Here is a 14,522-nt window from a genome sequence, read left to right as displayed (position 1 = left end):
GCAAATCTAGGCTGTCGTTCTGTTTTTCCAGAAAGGCTTTTTTTTTTGGAAGGCGGTTGCAGAGAGCAGGAGAGATGGAGATATTCCATGCACTGGTTCACTCTCAGGAGCCCACATTAGCCAGCACTGGGACCAAGCAGAAGCCAGGAACCAAGAGTTTCTTCCAAGTTCCCAAGCCGGTGGCAGGGTTTTCCAAACTCTTGGAAAATCTTTCACTGCTTTCCCCAGGCCATTAGCAGGGGACTGGATTGGAAGAGGGGAGCAGCTGGGACACACACACACAAAATGCCCATATGGGATGCTGGCATCACAGGTCACTAGTGGCTAAACCTGGTTATGCCCCACAAAGCTAGCCCCTGTGGTTTGTGCTTTGTGTTGAATCAGAATGCAGCCATAAGAATGCTGACAGTTGTTGCTGGGGTCCGGGGCAGAAGTCAGTTTTGAGGACTGGGGGAAGCAAGTGGGAAAGAAGACGACCTTGGACAATCCCTCTTGAAGAGCAGGTGAGGGCAAGCTCTGCAACTCTCCCTCCCCCAGCTCCTTAAAAGACAATGATCTCTCATTCTTTGTCTCCCCGAGAGATTCCAGCAGGGCACAAGGGCCCAGTGCGCACTCCTGTAGCGGACAATAATGAAGACAACAAATGGCGCGCCACCCCCTCCGCTGTCAGAGTGCCCAGTGCATGGTGACATTACAGCAGCGGGTTTCCAGGCATGCTTGGAATGTTAGCTGAGGTGGGACAGGCGTTCTAGCTTCAGAGTTCAGTGCAGGTGCACACGGAGACGGAGAACAGATTCCCACAGAGGAAGGTGATGGTACTTGTGGGGAGAATGAAGGCATGGCGAGGAACACGTTGCACTGACGGACTTACGATGCTGTGTGGGGGCCACGCTTCTGGTCAAATCAAGGGATCTGGTAAGTGGAGAGGGCTTGGAATGATAGCCTCATATATTAGGTAGGATTCTCCATTCTAACTAACTCGGGGAGACGGAAAAGGACAAATTCAAAAGGCTAAGCAGGTACAGACATAAAAAGACTCAGTTCATTTTACGGGCACTTTACAAGGCGGAAGACCACGTGTCCAGGTGCTCCACTTGCGCCTGGGGAGCCTCACTCTGCATGCGGCATTTCAGGTCGAAACCAGCTCTCCCATCTCTTAGCACGGCTAAGCGCCGGTTGCTTCAGCTTCCTGGCTTTCCTCAGCTCGCGCCTCTAGGGACTCCCCTTCTGCATCTCCCCACTCAGCATCCCTCCCTCTCCTCCTTTGCTCCTTGGAGAGCAGAAGGACGTCCCGTTGATGCTCTCAGCACCCAACGCTCACCCCCACGGCCTCCTCTGCGCGCGGCCTAGAGCTGTTTCCCCGAATTCGACTGCACACAGGGCCGGGCCGTGGGGAGCTGGAGCCGCAGCTGGAGCCGGAGCAGGAGGGCGCAGCCTAACGGTCCGGCGGCCGCACCCGGCGCCCCGCGCCCCGCCTGGCGACGCCGCAGCTGCTGCCCGCCCGCCCCCCTGCGTCATGACGCCGGCGCCCAACGCGGAAGCCGCTCGCGGCGCGCCTGGTCCAGCCGCGGGCTGAGCGCGGAGCCGCGGCGGGCGCGGGAGCCGGGCTGGGGCGCGAGCCGAGCGCAGCCTGCCGCCGCTGCTGGGCCAAGCCGGACGAGCAGGCGGAGCGAGCCGAGCAGAGTCGAGCGCGCCGGCGGCCGCTGGAGGAGCAGGGCACGGCGTGCAGGGGCTGCCGCCGAGGGGATGCGGCTGCCTCCCCGGGCTGGTGTGTAGAGGGCGGGTCCCCGGCCTCGGGAGCGCGGCGGTGGAGGGGACCGAGGCGGCCATGGCGACCCCTGGCAACCTGGGGTCTTCAGTCCTGGCGAGCAAGACCAAGACCAAGAAGAAGCACTTCGTAGCGCAGAAAGTGAAGCTGTTCCGGGCCAGCGACCCTCTGCTCAGCGTCCTTATGTGGGGGGTGAACCACTCGGTAAGGGTTCGGCTGCGGCGCGCGGTCCTCTTCCTCCTCGCTCCCCTCCTCCTCCGGCCGCAGCTGCTGCGGGGCGGGAAGCCGGAACCTTTTGGGTCTGCGGGGCCAGGACCCTCCGGCTGCTCGCCCTCTGCCTTGATTATCCCTGGACCCGTAGCGCGTTCTTTCCCCTCCCGGTCACTTGCGCCCCCTTTGGACCTCAGAACCGGGCGCAGCATTAGGGGTCCCGTCTGCATCTGTGCCCTGCGGCTGGTGGATGCGCTGTCCGCGGTCAGTTTGTCCGCCTGCAGGGAGGTCCCGCAGCTTGGGAAGTGGGAAGTTTGCGCGGTGCATGGTTCCACCTTGCCTGTCAGCACGGCAGGGTCTGCAGGAGATCGAGTGCAGACGCTCTCTATCCGCTTCTGTGGGGTACCCTCCGCCGCCGGGCAGGTGTACCTGTTCCAGGCAGAGGGCGTCCGGAGCCTCCTACATGCGGCGGACAGATTAAGGATACTGGAAAGCGAGAATTGGGGTAGCAGCGTGAGTGTTTATCCCCCCCCCCACGCCCCAATTTCCCCTTTAAAGGCAGTATTATTAGTTTCAAGGAGGCCTTTTTTGCAAAGCCTGTGCATGTGTGGTACCGGTATTAAGCATCTTGGGCTATTCCTCGCCCGCGTCGCGCTGCCGCTGCGCTCCTGGCGGGGAGTCCACTCCCTTCAACTCACTCCCCACCCCCGCCTCCGGCCAGAAGCCTCCGACTGTGGGAGACAGCTGTTGGGGGTCCTGGCGGGCGGATGGGCGGGCGCGGGTGGAGGGTCTTGAGTTGCCCAAATCCTATTTTGAGCTATATTTAAAAGGCTGGAGGACTGGAAAGGTTAGCTTAGCGCACGACCAGAGGTGGTGGAAGCTGCGCCGTTGCGGGCTATGCGGACTGCGGGTTGAGGGTCTGAAACAGCTTTCTGCTGATCTGACCGCGAGAAACTCTTGCCGTTTTAATCTACTGAGACGTGATCAGGAAATATGATCGGCGCTGTTGGCCGAGCCATGAAAGTTTAAAGAAGCCTGCAGTGCTTGACCGTGACCTTACCCAGTGCAGTCAGTGGGCATCTGGGGTGAGGTGTAAACTTGCTTTCCACGCTTTTGATGTCTGTGGATGCCTGGGCGCCCTTTTCACCATAATGGAAATTGCAGAAAACCATATTGGTTTTTAAGAAAGCGCCCTGAGTTGAACGCAGGTGTTTCAGATGGCTCATGAAAGCATCCTTGTGGTATTTTTTTTTTCCCCGGTGCTGCTGGGGGAAAGGTGAAATAGTAGCAGGATGGATTGTGTTTGCCTGGAGTGGCTGTTTTTAACAACGCGGAGGAATAATTGTTTCTACCAGCCGAATGCCTGATCCACTGAAGTTCATATGACTGCTAGTTCATTGTAAGTTGTTGCTACAGCATGCATGGCTGCACTAAAAACTTCCCCAAGTTTTATGAGGAAAATGGAATGGTGACTCTGTAACTTCGAGTTAAGTCTAATTTTGTTAAGCCCCCTTCCCCTCCCCCTCGAATTTATGTTGTTAGTTCCTGGGATAGGAACTTATAATTTACAAAATAGGCCATGTGTCTCTGTGTGCTTACTCCTACTTACTGTGTACTTATGGTGTTTCAACTCGTGTGGAGTTTCTAGTGTTTTGGCCAGGAGGGTGTTAATGTCAGCAGTGTTACCAACCTTGTGGCCCTGAATTCCGTGGACTTTAGGAAATCTTGTGTTTGTGTCCCTGTGTCTGCTTCTGGTACAATACAGCATTTTATGCATTGCTACATTTGTTTTACAGTTTCTTGGTAATTGGAAATATTTAGAAACTACTTAAGGCATAAATGTGTGACTTGTAGATAGTACATGTGGTGCTACTTTCTTTTGTTTCTAAACGAAGCCAGCAGTTCTAAGTGTACATAGCCAGAGGAGTGAAATTCCGTAGGCTACAAGCCTGTTATTTATATGGAACACGAGCAGTGCCAGTCACGGTGGCAAAAATCGCTAAAATGCCTCTCACATTTTTGTCTAAATATTAGAGGCTTCTGACTTTGTTAAGAGTCTGTGTTCATGGCCTTTTTCAAAAATGTCTGTTTTTTTTTTTTTTTAAATACTGTTGTGGGGTGGTGGAGATACCAGAGTGTGTATAAGGATGAACTCTCAGCTTTTAGACACCACATACTTCTTGTTGATTTCATTTTAGGGGATACTATCTACCAGTAGGTACATGTTTTCTATGATCTGTGCCCCAAAGTTTATGGAATGGCGAGAATACGTATGTCAGCAGTATTAAGAATCATGGAGCATTAAGTATTAAGAGTATTAAGAATGCATGGACCGAATGCAAATGCAGACCTTTTTGAAGGTATACCTGAGAAGGCAGGTAACATAAATGGCTTTCCTACACCTCCACTGTGATCAGAATTAATGGGAAAAGATTTTTCATATGTATTCTGTACTTTTGACATTCATTTGAACTTGTCATTGGACATTTAGAGATAACAAAATTGGAGCACTGACAAGAAACTGCACATTTATTTTATCTTGTAGGCATCTTATAAAGGGATAAGGAATCTTCCACTTGCTGGGGGGTAAGCTCTTTGGATCTGTGTTCCAGTCCTTCACACCTCCTCTTGACCTTGGGCGTGCTAACTGTTTTTGCTTCTCTGAATTAAGATGGTTAGAGTGGATGATATCCAAGTCACAACTCCCTCCCAGCACCCTCCCACCCAACTTTAAGATCCTGATGTTTTTTAATAGCAGTTAACTGGGTGTATGGTGTTGTAATAATAATAGTACATGTAATAAAGGTTGTGTTACTATTATAACCTTGCAAAAGCAGCAGCATTCAGGAAATCTGGGCTTTGACTGGAAGGCAAGGAAATCTGTTGATTTTAAGAGATTATGAAATAAGAGTATTTCATTGTGGTTGAATTGCATTGCATTCTATTATATTAGGGTGTATTTGAGTGAACTGTAAAAACTCGTAATTAAGGGAAACATTTTCAAGTCCATTGTGGTGATAATGAAGGTCTTGATTTGGGCACTGCTCCGTGTCAGAATAAGCCTGCTGTTATGTGGTCTGTTTAATATGTTTCTGCTTTCTAACTGTAAAAATATCCATCAGGGAATGGATGAGTGCCAGTTTTTATTTTAAGTGTTTCAGGCAGAGACTATAATTGAATACATAAAGGAAAAGATGTCTTAAGAAGACAGTTTTATCCTGTTACATTTGGAATTAAGCTAAAAATGATCAGACAGCTTCTTAAAATGATATTTTAATAGGGTTGAGCATGTTGAATGATGAAAGCCAAGACTTGTTTTAAATAGTCTAGTATATTTTTATACATTGAATTGCAAGCGTGTTAGAAATTAATATTTAAAAACTGATGTGAATATTCAAAGGAGGATGTTCATTACTTATGTAGAAAAATTTTAAAGGACATAACACTTGTTTCAGACAGTGTATTTAAAAGTTTTTGATGTTAAGAGTCTAGATTTCAAGCTCTGGAAACCGGATTTGGACAAAAGTTTAAAATTCGGGAGTAGTTTGGGCCCTATCACAATTGAAGCACAGAGTGAAAACTAGAGCCCAGAAAGACTGAAGTGCTAGAGCACTTTTGGAACTTTTCTGTCCATTTGTTTTTTTAAAAAAATAAAGATTTTAAAATTTTAATTGGAAAGTCAGATACACAGAGAGGAGGAGAGAGACGGAGAAGAAGATCTTCCATTAGCTGATTCACTCCCCAAGCGGCTGCAACAGCTGGAGCTGAGCTGATCTGAATCCAGGAGCTCAGAGCCTCTTTCAGGTCTCCCACATGGGTGCAGGGTCCCAGGGCCTTGGGCCATCCTTGGCAGCTTTCCCAGGCCACAAGCAGGGAGCTGGGTGGGATTAGAACCAGCGCCTATATAGGATCCCAGTGCGTGCAAGGCAAGGACTTCAATTGCTAGGCTACTGCGCTTTATTCTTCTTTACAGCCAACTGGTTTACTCCACAAGCCAGGCAGTATTAGGCAGGGATCTCTCCAGGTTATAGAGATGGGGTGTTTATCCTGTTTTAGGGGCCTGCCAGTGGGTTCTGTGAAGGCTAATACCTCCTTCTTAAAAAAAAAATTTTTTGTTTGAAAGGTAGGGTGACAGAGATGGACCATACACAGATTCTCCATTCACTGTTTCACTCCTTAAAATGCTGCATTGTCCAGTTCAAAAACAGGAGCCAGAAATTCCAGGTCTCCCACATGGGTGACAGGGACACACATGCTCGGGGCTGCCCACACACATTTGCAGGGAGATGGGCTGGAAGCAGAGCAAGCAGTTGGGGCCTGAACTAGCACTCTGATTTGAGATGCCAGGGTTGTGGTGGCTTAAAGGGACCATCTTTTCAACAAGTGCCGTGTTTTCTGTGTATTGGAGAATATGGGATTTTCTGGGTGCAGCAGATTTCATAGCTTTTATTGAGACCAGCAAGATCTGAGATTTGAAATAGATAAATGTTATTTTGAAGAAATAGTGGTATCTTTTAGGTTCATGAGTTTGTATTTGGGTACCCTTTCACCCCAAAAGAGGCATGAAAGAAGAAACCAGACTTAGTAGGATATGATAAGGCAATTAGATTAAAATAAAAATTAGCTAAACATTAGATGATACTCATTGAATGGAATCCAGCTAACCATTCATTCAAAAATTAATCTGACCAATTTTTATTTAATTTCTTTTATATTTCAGAAATAAGCAAAGTTTACTGTTAGGGAACTATTTTATACCCCTTAAATTGGTGATTATATCATGGGAATAAATTGCATCTTCATTTGTGAGGTACTGTGGGATCTACCGTGCTCTGAATGCTGTCCCATGCAGGACCATGTCCTATCTTTCCCCAAAGAGACTATTGGCAAGACTGGCAGTGAACTAACAGAATCTAGTGTATGTTTATTTGGAAATGCAGCACACAGAGCAGTCAATTCTGCCAGCATACCCTTTGAAATATCAGCTTTGGAACTAAACAGAACTGATATAATTTGACAGGATGGTAAGGGGTCACGGATCTTGCAGAGTAAGTTCAAATCCTAACTCCATCATTTGTGGGCTCTTTGAGCAGGTGATGTAGCCATTGAGCCTGCATTGATGCAGTCTTGCAGTGGAGATAATGGTGATTACCTCCCAGGGTCATTTCAAGGGTTAAGTGACACAGTGTCTTTAAAAACCCATCACTGTAATTAACACATAATAAGGATTCAGTAAATGGTGCTTAAAAAGGATAAAAGTCTGATGCAGTTTGGCTGATAGCACAATAGTAAACGCTAGACCCCTATTTCTCACCATTTAATGTGGGTATGAATCATTTGGAACTTTTTAAAACTGCAGCTTCTGGTGCAACAGGCCTGATGGAGGCAAGACTGCTGGTCCCTGGTCACACTTGGAATAGTGAGGCTGTAAAAGAGAAAGGAGAAAGGAGGTGCATTCAGATTTTGTCTCCTGACTGTCCTCAGAAGAAAGGGTAACCCCATGATAAAGTTGGAAGAGTTGGAGAAGCAGTTTTGTGTTGGATGGAAGTTTAAATGATTTTTCAGAATTTTTAAAGTTTCGTTTCATTTTATTTGATACACAGAGAGACAAGTGGAAAGAGGTCTTCCATATGCTGGTTCACTCCCCAGTTGCCTGAAACAGGGCTGGGCCAGGTTGAAGCCAGGGTCTTGGAAGTCTATCTGGGTCTCCCACATGGTGACAGGGATCCAAGCATTTGAGCCATCACCTGCTGCTTTGCATGTGTGGATTAGCAGAACGCTCAAGTGGAAGAGTTAGGTCTTGAACCAGGCACTATGCTTTGGCATAACCTAATGTCTGCCAAACACCTGCTCCATGATTTCAGAAATGTTGAACTTCAATGATAATGGGTGGATGTTCCAGTAACAGTACCTGCCGGATGCTGGTTGGATCAGAGCTCAAGAGAACAGGTCAGGGCTGGTGTGGGGAACTGAGGTTTTTCCTGAGAGGATTGGCAGTTGCAGCCATGTGGGAATGTTAGACCTCTCTGGGAGAAGTTGGAGGAGTTGTAGTGGGAACTCTTGGCTTCCAGGGAAAGGATGGAGGAGGCAGAGGAGACAGAAAGAAGGGGGATAACTCAGCAAGGCCACAGGCAGGCACCATGAGATGCCCCCAAGAACTGCCACCCAGGGTTGTACTTTTTGTTAGAGTGATTGATGTTATGTCTGAATGAAAGCTGAAAGATTAGGAAAGTAAATGAGTGGAAGGAGAGACAGTTTCTCTTTTTGGAATGTTAAGTAGGGCATTGAACGATGACGTTTTTGCCAATCCTAACCAGATTTATCTTAAAGTTCTTCCACAGAACCGCCTACCTATTCTGTTTGGTTTTGTTTTGGTGCTCCTGTGGTAGTGGGTTGAAGGTTGTGGTCCCCTTCTCAGAATAGTGCTTTTAAACGAATAAACGAAAAAAGAGGAGGTTCATCCTGCTGAGTGCACCCATGGGCCTCTTAAGGGTTGGTGGCACCCAGGTATGGTGGGGGTAGGGTGGAGGTGGAGGGGAGCACTCAGCAGCCAGGACAAAGGCTACAGCAGAGGACCATGTAGCGCTGAGTGAAGTCCTAACCCAGAAGGTCTCTGTGTGTAGAAGGTGGGGGGTTCTACCCCACCCCCTGAACCCTAAGCTGTTCTGCCTCTGCCAGGCTTGGTGTTCGCTCATTTCTTTGGGATCTCTTCCTGCTTCCTGCTTAATCTTCAGAGTTTTGCTTTGTTTTCATGGAGGAAGCCTGAGCTATGAGGGCATCCTCAAAAAGTTCACAGCAACTTATGAAAAATTACGGACTTCCCACTTTTTCCTTCACAAAAGTAAGCCATTCTATTTTTTTAATTCCATTTTTAGGAAGCGTTTTTGAAGTACCCTCGTAGTAATAGGGATGAAACTGCTTGAAACTACTTTTCCCTTTACAGGAAGAAGATAATTATGTTCAAAGCATGTAGGAAGACAACAGATATATAATTTATTTGCAAAAGGCATTGAGAGGAACTTGACAACAGCAACTTACCTGAAGATAAGTTTTAAATTCTTAGTCTTTGTAGTTTCCCGCCTGGGCACAGTGGTTGAGCCCCTGTACTCTGGAACAGCAGTGTTTGATTGGTTGTGTGACCTTGAGCAAGTTATGTAGCCTCTCAGTTTGGTGTTTATAAAAGAAGGTCATAACAGTACATGCCATTGAGATCGACTGTGTGGCTTAAATAAGCTAATACTTGGAAGATGCAAAAAAAAGCTGCTGACACCTGGCTAAGTTCCTCCCATTAATTGTGATTTTTTGAAAGTAGGTTTAAAAACTTTCAGTAATAGACTGTAGTAGCATGCTTTATGCTAAATTGTTACTTTCTTCTGATTCATAGAATTGTCTCAGCATTGGGCCTTGTGTCCTTGTGTGTCTTTGAGGAATTCTCATTTTAGAATTATCCGTGTGCTGTGGTTTTCTTTTCTGCATTTATTGTTTAGTTAGTTTTGTGGCTGTAACACATTCACTAGGAATTAGGTTATTTGAAGTGTCAAAATGTAATTCATTTTCATTAATGGCAAGTTAGGTGAGCTGTTGATAGTTCCCATTTAACGTAAGAGATGCTGAAAGATGCTTGTGGATCCTGCTTGGTATAATTGCAAGGGATAAAAAAGACCTCTGATAGAAGCAGTAACAGATAGCTGGAGTATGGAGACTCCTGGGTGCAGGATTATAGTCTGGACAGATGATTGGACGCAGGGTGAGGAAGACATTGTGGGGTGGTGCTGTGGTGTGGCACATAGAACTGCCCCTGCAGCATCAAAATTCCATGTAAGTGCCAGCTCGAGTCACTTCCCATCCAGTTCCCTGCTTGTGGTCTGTGAAAGCAGTGGAGGACGGCCCAAAGCTTTGTGACCCTGTACCCGCGTGGGAGACCTGTAAGAAACTCCTGGCTCCTGACTTTGGCTGGCCCAGCTTTGACCATTGTGGCCCTTTGGAGAGTGAATCATCAGATGAAAGTTATCTCTCTGTCTCTTTCCCTCGCCTACCCACTCTGTAACTCTGTCTTTCCTAAGATGATTTTTCCCCCAAGAACACATTGGATAAAGGTATGGATGAGGCAGAGAGTTTAGGCTTAAGGCTCTCTGGCGAAAGAGCGTGTCAGAGGGAAGAGCATCTGGGCAGAGGCCCACAGCTGTGCTCGCTCAGCATGTTCAGGGAACTGCAGGGAAGCTGGCATGGCTGTCGGCGAGGGTGGGGGTAAAGTGGTACGAGGTGGGGAGCAGTATGGATCGTGATTTCTTCTGCTGGGGGTCTTATCTTGGAAAAATGTGGAAGAGGTTATGTTGAAGAAGACTTTGAAGTTTAAATGTAATCTCACACTACAGAAGATGGGGAAGGCCGCATGTGGCCCCACAGCCAACACCCTTGTCAGAAATGGTGTTAGCTTTTGTCCGGCCAAGAACAGCTCTGTGGCAGCCAGCACTGGGAACAGGATCCAGTATGAGTGCTGGTTTGGATCCACTTCTGAGCCAGGATCCCTTTAAAATCTTGTCTCCCTGTCCTCCCAGCTTACTTTCTCAGATCATTTCACACCTGTTCCTCTCCCTCTTAAAGCTGCCTTCTAGTGTCTTGTGCCTTTGCACTATCCCTGCTTTTGCCACCTAGAAAGCATTGAAGAAGCAGAGATCCTTGCTTCTGCTCTTCACTTTGTCCCATCTAGCGGCAGCCTTTGGGCGGCCAAATTCAGTAGTCCTCAAACACACCAGAGGCCTGTCCTGTCTGCTTCAACAGCTGCCAGCCACGTGTGGCTACTCAAATTCCAGTTCTGTTTCCTCTGATCAGCTGCTGGGCTGCACCACGAGGATGTGGACCTTGGTCTTCACTCTAGCGGCCTCTCTGCCCCTGTGCCACAGGCCTCCATAACAGTGTAAGCAGGCAGCAACGACAGCGACACTCCTTTTCCCTCGCTGTGGCAGCAGTTTGGTTCCTGTATTCTGTTTTGTAACCATCGTGAAAGAGCCTGCTGCTGCCTGTAGTTGCTGCCTGCCTCCAACCTGCCAGGTTCTCTTTCCAGCCAGGCTTTCGTTCCTGCCTCTCCACAGGGTGCTGGTCTTGCCTTGCTCCCATAAACATTGCTGGTGATGCTTAGGGCTTCACATCTAGGGTGTCTTTTTTTTTTTAAATTTGGCTTTGGTTATTTTCCTTCTGGCCATACACAGAGTCCTCCTCTGTAACTCAGGTCTCGAAATGTTGGACTGCTAGCAACTCTGTCCAGAGGCATTCGTGTGGCTCAGTCTCCCATTTGTTGGTTCACTTTCTAAATGCCTCCAGTAGCTGAAGTGGACCAGACCAAAGCCAGGAACTGGAAATTCAGGATGGGTATCCTATGTGTGTGGCGGGGACCCAAGTACTTGAGCCATCACTGCTGCCTTGTGGGGTGCTTGTAAGCAGGAAGCTTGAATCAGGAGCTGGGCTGGGACCTGAGCTCAAACACTGGGCCAAATGCCTGCCCCTGCAAATTACACATTTTATCTATATGATTATATGATTTAATTTAGTCTCATGACTTTTACAAATAATCTTATGTGACTGATTGAAGAATTTGTATCTTCAGTTTGTTTTCATTCCGTCCCCAGCTCCATATTTGGTTTCTTGGCAGATATCTTTGCATCAATATGCAGTCCGTGTCTGAGGTGCTGCAGCTAAAACTCTTGCTTCCCTGTCCCTGCTGTGCTCCATCCCTGTCATGCCCTATACCGGTGTCTTCCTTATGTCCATAAATGGACCATTGTTTTCCCGTGTGCCCCAGCTCCAAGCCCAGGAACTGACTCATCGTTTCCTCACCACTCCTCCTCCATGTCCCACTTCTGAGTCGTGAATCTCCATCTTCCTTCCTATTTAAATCCTGTTTGTCTAGAACACTGGCTACCAACTGTTGTCGCTGTTGTAGTTAGAATTCTATCCAGCAGTGGTGGAGTTATCCTTCTGAAATAACTGATGCCATCCCACTGCCTCTGCCAGGCCTCCTATTTCAGAGTTCTTTGCCGTGGCTTTGGAGGGCTTGCTGGCCTGGCGCCTCTTCCTGCTTTGTCCTTGTCTCTTAGCTCTGCCGTTGCTCCATTCGGCCCTTTTCCTGCTCCTCAAGTGAGACAAGCTCAGAGCAGCCATAAAGCTCCTGGATTGGCTTTTCCAATTCTGTCTAGAATGTTTGGATTCTAGATCTTGGGATGCTTGTGACCATATGTTATTTTTGTCCCTCAGCTGATGGGGTTACTTTCTCTGATGGCCTGTCGGCTTCTTCCTCTCAGGTGGTCCCCTCCACTCATCACTCTGGTTTTTTTTGGTGATGCATAGCAGGAGCTGAAACCAGGTAGTTTGTTCTTGGTATCCCCCCAGTGGAAGGTTAAGCTCCACAGCAATTGAGACTTTGTTTCACAGGCTACATCCCTTGAACCTACCACAGTGTTTTTATGTAGTAGGCACTTTGTAAATATTGTTGAATGAGCAAGTAGAGCCATAGGCCATTAGTGCTCAGTTGGTGCACCGAGGCCTTTCACATTAAATTTTCATCAGGTTTTAAAGATTTGTGTGTCTGTGTTACGATTGAGCAAAATATTGAGAGCATTTTTTGCTGAGTGCATTATGCGATACGTCAGAGAATGGGGAAAACTTGCTGTGAGTTGGTGATAAGAGGTTTGGGGTGACCGCAAGTCTGCCAGGGAAAGAGCTGTTGTTTACGACAGCATGTGAGAACTTTGCCTTGTGAGCCTCACCGAGGAAGTGCAGCCAGCGCACAGCTTCTCTGAAATAGCATCCCGGTGTTCAGGGGCAGCCCAGGGAACTAGGTGAAGGCCGAGAAGGTGGTCCTGGGCAGTCTGAGATGTGGGTCAGTATAAGAGTGTTTGCTGTGATTTCAATGTAAACGTTTCCACATTTTAAAAATAATTATTCTGGGTTTGCAGATTTTCATTGGGTCTGTTTCTGTTGGTTCTTCTTCGTGGCACCTGATTGTTGTGTGTTTGCCTTTGCCTTATTATGACTTTGAGCTGCTCGTTTCCACAGATAACAATATGGAAAGAATTCTTTTCAGTGTCAGGATGCAGCAAAGATGTGGATTAGCAGAAAGGATGATTGATTTTTACCTGGGATACTACAGATCAAGATTTTTAAGACTTATTTATTTACTTACTTGAAAGGCAAAAACATATACAGAGAGAGAGGGAATGGGAGAGATATCTTCTGTCCACTGGTTTACTTCCTCAATGCATACTATAGCTGGGGTTGAACTGAGTTCATACCAGGAGCCAAGAACTCAGGCTGGATTTCCCACTTGAGTGGCATCATCTGATACCTGCCCTGGAGTACATTATCTGGAAGGTGGAATTGAAAGCAGAGCCAAGACTTTACCCCTAGATATTTCATTCAGTCTGGGATGTGAGTGTCCTCCGTGCTGAGTGATGGAGATACCCAGAGATGTCTTGGATCTGCTGATATATTTCCCAAGAGGTTGCAACAGTTGGGCCTGGGCCAGAAACCAGGAATGCCATCCTGGTTTCCCTTAGGGGTAACAGGGTCTCAGCCTTGTTGGGACTTTCCCAGGGGCATTAGCAGGGAGCTGGCTCGGAAGCTGAGCAGTTAGGTTTTGAACTAATTGATACAGGATGTTGGGAACACTGGCTTAAGTGACTGCAACACAGTGCTGGTCCCCTCAGTGTGTGTCCTAATGGTTGTGCCAAATGCCCACCCTTTTCTTTTTTTTCCATTAATGGTATTCAATAATTGCTTTCTCCTCTATTAGTAATCTTTCATATGTTAAAAAGAATATAATGTCACCTTCTGCCTAGATGCTCTGGATAAGATGAGTCTTGGATTCATTAGATACAGTGTTTTGTTTGTCCATACTTTGTGATTTTCTGTGTTGTTTTTGTTTGGGGTGGGGGAGAGGGAGAGTGAGATTGTGACCCATCTACTAGTTTACTCCTTCCCAGTTGCCCTCCACAGCTCCTAACTGGGATTGAAGCTGGAGCAGGAACTCAGTTCAAGTTTCCATGTGGGCGGCAGGAACCTGCTACCTCCAGAGTGTGAACTAGCAGGAAACGAGACTCAGGAGCCTGGGCAGGGAGCCAGTGCCAGGTACTGTGATGTGGGACTCTGGCCATAGCTGGGATTTTAATTTCTAAGTCAGATATCGGCCCCATCTTCATGCCTTTTAACTGAAGAAGATGCAAAAAGTTGCATATAGTATTGTGTAAAGCCTCATTCCTACCTGAAAAGTCAGTTCACTGCTTACATGGGCATATGCTACAGTTTGATCACTTAAGAAAACTTTTGACACATGGAGTGACTTGAAGTGTTTTTTGCATATGCGTGAAAATTCCTATAATCTGACGAGTATAACTTAAGTCAGTTATTTTTAAAGATTTATTTTTATTGGGAAGTAAATTGGGAAGAGAGGAGAAGAGACAGAGAGGAAGATCTTCCATCCACTGATTCACTTCCCAAGCAGCCGCAATGGCCGGATCTGTGCCAATCTGAAGCCAGGAACCCAGAGTCT

At 47.2% G+C, this 14,522-nt stretch overlaps 1 protein-coding gene across 5 annotated transcripts in view; it reads left to right on the top strand.

Moving 5' to 3' along the window:
- The first annotated feature begins 1,594 nt into the window (after window positions 1-1,594).
- Window positions 1,595-14,522, top strand: part of PIP4K2A (phosphatidylinositol-5-phosphate 4-kinase type 2 alpha) — a 149,021-nt gene continuing 136,093 nt past the window's right edge. For 2 of the 5 annotated variants that reach the window (XM_040968255.1, XM_040968254.1), the window contains exon 1: window positions 1,595-1,972. In XM_040968255.1, the coding sequence (XP_040824189.1) occupies window positions 1,829-1,972 (144 nt within the window). In that variant the 5' untranslated portion in view covers window positions 1,595-1,828. The remainder of the gene's footprint in view (window positions 1,973-14,522) is intronic. The other 3 variants (XM_040968256.1, XM_040968252.1, XM_040968258.1) reach the window with 3 other exon arrangements.

Source organism: Ochotona curzoniae, unplaced genomic scaffold (genome assembly GCF_017591425.1).
Source record: "Ochotona curzoniae isolate NIBS_2020 unplaced genomic scaffold, NIBS_Ocur_1.0 scaffold_4683, whole genome shotgun sequence".
NCBI lineage: Eukaryota > Metazoa > Chordata > Mammalia > Lagomorpha > Ochotonidae > Ochotona > Ochotona curzoniae.
Note: the sequence above shows the minus strand (reverse complement) of the source record. Positions and strands in the feature narration are given on the sequence as shown.